Source organism: Palaemon carinicauda, chromosome 1 (assembly GCF_036898095.1).
Source record: "Palaemon carinicauda isolate YSFRI2023 chromosome 1, ASM3689809v2, whole genome shotgun sequence".
NCBI lineage: Eukaryota > Metazoa > Arthropoda > Malacostraca > Decapoda > Palaemonidae > Palaemon > Palaemon carinicauda.
Window position 1 is genome coordinate 298,026,941 of NC_090725.1, and position 5,269 is coordinate 298,032,209.

The window sequence follows — 5,269 nt, forward strand, 5'->3', positions numbered from 1 at the left end:
ATGAGGCTTTTCAAACTTTTAAAATATAGATTCTCTCTTCTTGGGCAGTGGCATCATGGCACAAAAACTGCTATGTATATATTCTTGATTATATTCCAATTTGATTATACAATTTGGACAATGCAGTCCAGTAATAGGGCCTGGAGATAATTCTGCATTGAAAGTTAAAACACCCTGGACAGTAAGATGGAAAATACGGAGTAAGAATGAAAAGAAGTACGTAGTTGAAATGTGGAAGCAGAAGGAGACTATAAGGAACAGGTAGTAATGCTTCAGTGTACCATGCCAAGTACTCTGAAGTTAGCTTATGACAATGCAACCAAGGTGAGGTTAGGTTGGCTTATGACAAGGTGACTAAGGTGAGGTTAGCTTATGACAAGATTGTTAACCAAGGTAAGGTTGGCTTATGACAAGGTGACCAAGGTGAGGTTGGCTTATGACAAGGCGACCGAGGTGAGGTTGGCTTATGGCAAGGCGACCAAGGTGAGGTTGGCTTATGGCAAGGCGACCAAGTTGTGGTTGGCTTATGACAAGGGCGACCATGGTGAGGTTGGCTTATGACAAGGCGACCAAGGTGAGGTTGGCTTATGGCAAGGCGACCAAGGTGAGGTTGGCTTATGACAAGGCGACCATGGTGAGGTTGGCTTATGACAAGGCGACCAAGGTGAGGTTGGCTTATGGCAAGGCGACCAAGTTGTGGTTGGCTTATGACAAGGCGACCATGGTGAGGTTGACTTATGACAAGGCGACCAAGGTGAGGTTGGCTTATGGCAAGGCGACCAAGGTGAGGTTGTCTTATGACAAGGTGACCAAGGTGAGGTTGGCTTACGACAAGGCAACTAAGGTGAGGTTGGCTTATGACAAGGCAACTGAGGTGAGGTTGGCTTATGACAAGGCGACCAAGGTGAGGTTGTCTTATGACAAGGTGACCAAGGTGAGGTTAGTTTATGACAAGGTGACCAAGATGAGGTTGGCTTATGACAAGGCGACCGCGGTGAGGTTGGCTTATGACAAGGATACCAAGGTAAGGTTGGCTTATGGCAAGGTGACCAAGGTGAGGTTGGCTTATGACAAGGCGACCAAGGTGAGGTTGGCTTATGACAAGGCGACCAAGGTGAGGTTGTCTTATGACAAGGTGACCAAGGTGAGGTTGGCTTACGACAAGGCAACTAAGGTGAGGTTGGCTTATGACAAGGCAACTGAGGTGAGGTTGTCTTATGACAAGGCGACCAAGGTGAGGTTGTCTTATGACAAGGTGACCAAGGTGAGGTTAGTTTATGACAAGGAGACCAAGATGAGGTTGGCTTATGACAAGGCGACCAAGATGAGGTTGGCTTATGATAAGGCGACCGAGGTGAGGTTGGCTTATGACAAGGATACCTAGGTAAGGTTGGCTTATGGCAAGGTGACCAAGGTAAGGTTGGCTTATGGCAAGGTGACCAAGGTAAGGTTGGCTTATGACAAGGCGACCAAGGTAAGGTTGGCTTAGGACAAGGCGACCAAGGTAAGGTTGGCTTATGACAAGGTGACTAAGGTGAGGTTAGCTTATGACAAGATTGGTAACCAAGGTAAGGTTGGCTTATGACAAGGCAACTGAGGTGAGGTTGGCTCATGACAAGGCGACCAAGGTCAGGTTGGCTCATGACAAGGCGACCAAGGTGAGGTTGTCTTATGACAAGGTGACTAAGGTGTGGTTACCTTATGACAAGATTGGTAACCAAGGTAAGGTTGGCTTATGACAAGGCAACTGAGGTGAGGTTAGCTTTATGACAAGGCGACCAAGGTGAGGTTGTCTTATGACAAGGCGACCAAGGTGAGGTTGTCTTATGACAAGGTGACCAAGGTGAGGTTAGTTTATGACAAGGTGACCAAGATGAGGTTGGCTTATGACAAGGCGACCGAGGTGAGGTTGGCTTATGACAAGGCGACCAAGGTAAGGTTGGCTTAGGACAAGGCGACCAAGGGTAAGGTTGGCTTATGACAAGGCGACCAAGGTAAGGTTGGCTTATGACAAGGCGACCAAGGTAAGGTTGGCTTATGACAAGGCGACCAAGATGAGGTTAGCTTATAATAAGGTGACCAAGGTGAAGTTAGCTTATAATAAGGTGACCAAGGTGAGGTTAGCTTATGAAAAGGTGACAAAGGTGAGGTTAGCTTATGACAAGATTGGTAATCAAGGTGAGGTTAGCTTATGGCAAGGCGACCAAGGTGAAGTTGGCTTATGACAAGGTGACCGAGGTGAGGTTGGCTTAAGACAAGCTGACAAAGGTAAGGTTGGCTTATGACGAGGCAACCAAGAAGAGGATGGCTTATAACGAGGTAACCAAGGAGAGACTAGCTTATGACAAGCCAAACAAAGTGAGGTTGGCTTATGACAAGGCGACCAAGGTGATGTTAGCTTATGACATGTCGACCAAAGTGAGGTAGGCTTATGACAAGGCGACCAAGGTGAGGTTAGCTTATGACATGTCGACCAAGATGAGGTTGGCTTATGACGAGGCGACCAAGATGAGGATGGCTTATGACGAGGTAACCAAGATGACAAGCCAAACAAGGTGAGGTTAGCTTATGACAAGGCAACCAAGGTGAGGTTAGCTTATGACATGTCGACCAAGGTGAGGTTGGCTTATGACGAGGTGACCAAGGTGAGGTTAGCTTATTACATGTCGACCAAGGTGAGGTTGGCTTATGACGAGGCGACCAAGGTGAGGTTGGCTTATGACATGTCGACCAAGGTGAGGTTGGCTTATGACGAGGCGACCAAGGTGAGGTTAGCTTATTACATGTCGACCAAGGTGAGGTTGGCTTATGACGAGGTGACCAAGGTGAGGTTAGCTTATTACATGTCGACCAAGGTGAGGTTGGCTTATGACGAGGTGACCAAGGTGAGGTTAGCTTATTACATGTCGACCAAGGTGAGGTTGGCTTATGACGAGGTGACCAAGGTGAGGTTAGCTTATTACATGTCGACCAAGGTGAGGTTGGCTTATGACATGTCGACCAAGGTGAGGTTGGCTTATGACGAGGTGACCAAGGTGAGGTTAGCTTATTACATGTCGACCAAGGTGAGGTTGGCTTATGACGAGGCGACCAAGGTGAGGTTGGCTTATGACATGTCGACCAAGGTGAGGTTGGCTTATGACGAGGTGACCAAGGTGAGGTTAGCTTATTACATGTCGACCAAGGTGAGGTTGGCTTATGACGAGGTGACCAAGGTGAGGTTAGCTTATTACATGTCGACCAAGGTGAGGTTGGCTTATGACATGTCGACCAAGGTGAGGTTGGCTTATGACGAGGTGACCAAGGTGAGGTTAGCTTATTACATGTCGACCAAGGTGAGGTTGGCTTATGACGAGGCGACCAAGGTGAGGTTGGCTTATGACATGTCGACCAAGGTGAGGTTGGCTTATGACGAGGTGACCAAGGTGAGGTTAGCTTATTACATGTCGACCAAGGTGAGGTTGGCTTATGACGAGGTGACCAAGGTGAGGTTAGCTTATTACATGTCGACCAAGGTGAGGTTGGCTTATGACGAGGTGACCAAGGTGAGGTTAGCTTATGACATGTCGACCAAGGTGAGGTTGGCTTATGACGAGGTGACCAAGGTGAGGTTAGCTTATTACATGTCGACCAAGTGAGGTTGGCTTATGACGAGGTGACCAAGGTGAGGTTAGCTTATTACATGTCGACCAAGGTGAGGTTGGCTTATGACATGTCGACCAAGGTGAGGTTGGCTTATGACGAGGTGACCAAGGTGAGGTTAGCTTATTACATGTCGACCAAGGTGAGGTTGGCTTATGACGAGGTGACCAAGGTGAGGTTAGCTTATGACATGTCGACCAAGGTGAGGTTGGCTTATGACGAGGCGACCAAGGTGAGGTTGGCTTATGACATGTCGACCAAGGTGAGGTTGGCTTATGACGAGGCGACCAAGGTGAGGTTGGCTTATGACATGTCGACCAAGGTGAGGTTGGCTTATGACGAGGCGACCAAGGTGAGGTTAGCTTATTACATGTCGACCAAGGTGAGGTTGGCTTATGACGAGGTGACCAAGGTGAGGTTAGCTTATGACATGTCGACCAAGGTGAGGTTGGCTTATGACGAGGTGACCAAGGTGAGGTTAGCTTATTACATGTCGACCAAGGTGAGGTTGGCTTATGACGAGGCGACCAAGGTGAGGTTGGCTTATGACGAGGTGACCAAGGTGAGGTTAGCTTATTACATGTCGACCAAGGTGAGGTTGGCTTATGACGAGGTGACCAAGGTGAGGTTAGCTTATGACATGTCGACCAAGGTGAGGTTGGCTTATGACGAGGTGACCAAGGTGAGGTTAGCTTATTACATGTCGACCAAGGTGAGGTTGGCTTATGACGAGGCGACCAAGGTGAGGTTAGCTTATTACATGTTGACCAAGGTGAGGTTGGCTTATGACGAGGCGACCAAGGTGAGGTTGGCTTATGATGAGGCGACCAAGGTGAGGTTGGCTTATGACGAGGCCACCAAGGTGAGGTTAGGTTATGACAAGGCGACCAAGGTAAGGTTGGCTTATGATGAGGCGACCAAGATGAGGATGGCTTATGACGAGGTAACCAAGGAGAGACTAGCTTATGACAAGCCAAACAAATAAATAAATAATCCTGTCTACAGAGACAGACAAATAAATAAATAATCCTGTCTACAGAGACAGACAAATAAATAAATAATCCTGTCCACAGACACACAGACAAATAAATAAATAAATAATCCCGTCAACACACAGACAAATAAACAAATAAATAATCCCGTCAACACACAGACAAATAAATAAGTAATCCTGTCCACAGAGAGATAGACAAATAAATAAGTAATCCTGTCCACAGAGACATAGACAAATAAATAAATAAATAATGCTGTCCACAGAGACAGACAAATAAATATATAATGCTGTCCACAGAGACAGACAAATGAATAAATAATCCTGCCCACAGAGACAGACAAATGAATAAATAATCCTGTCCACAGACACACAGACAAATAAACAAATAAATAGATAATCCCGTCAACACATAGACAAATAAATAGATAATCCTGTCCACAGACACACAGACAAATAAATAAATAATCCTGCTCACAGACACATTATGAAATGAATAAATTACCCCGTCCACAGACACACAGAAAAATAAATAAATAAACCAACTCTAAAATATAACCTCCTTGGAGGAGGTAATTTATATCAATATTCTGTGTGATACTATAAATACTTAAAAATATAGACTGAATGACCCTA

General features: G+C 46.3%; 3 protein-coding genes across 3 annotated transcripts; all 3 read left to right on the plus strand.

The window, feature by feature from the left end:
* Positions 1–541: 541 nt before the first annotated feature.
* Positions 542–1,384, plus strand: LOC137639844 (adhesive plaque matrix protein-like). Its single transcript, XM_068372101.1, has one exon. It carries the CDS (start codon positions 542–544, stop codon positions 1,382–1,384), a length of 843 nt encoding a protein of 280 aa, XP_068228202.1.
* Positions 1,385–2,603: 1,219 nt separating this feature from the next.
* Positions 2,604–3,638, plus strand: LOC137639852 (adhesive plaque matrix protein-like). Its single transcript, XM_068372114.1, has one exon. It carries the CDS (start codon positions 2,604–2,606, stop codon positions 3,636–3,638), a length of 1,035 nt encoding a protein of 344 aa, XP_068228215.1.
* A 74-nt stretch (positions 3,639–3,712) lies between these two features.
* LOC137639858 (adhesive plaque matrix protein-like) lies at positions 3,713–4,627 on the plus strand. The gene has a single exon (XM_068372122.1). The coding sequence runs from the start codon at positions 3,713–3,715 to the stop codon at positions 4,625–4,627; it is 915 nt and encodes a 304-aa protein (XP_068228223.1).
* Positions 4,628–5,269: the final 642 nt, after the last annotated feature.

Excerpts from the sequence above, each read along its gene's own strand:
- LOC137639844 (XM_068372101.1), top strand. The coding sequence starts at position 542 with ATGGTGAGGTTGGCTTATGACAAGGCGACCAAGGTGAGGTTGGCTTAT.
- LOC137639852 (XM_068372114.1), top strand. The coding sequence starts at position 2,604 with ATGTCGACCAAGGTGAGGTTGGCTTATGACGAGGTGACCAAGGTGAGG.
- LOC137639858 (XM_068372122.1), top strand. The coding sequence starts at position 3,713 with ATGTCGACCAAGGTGAGGTTGGCTTATGACGAGGTGACCAAGGTGAGG.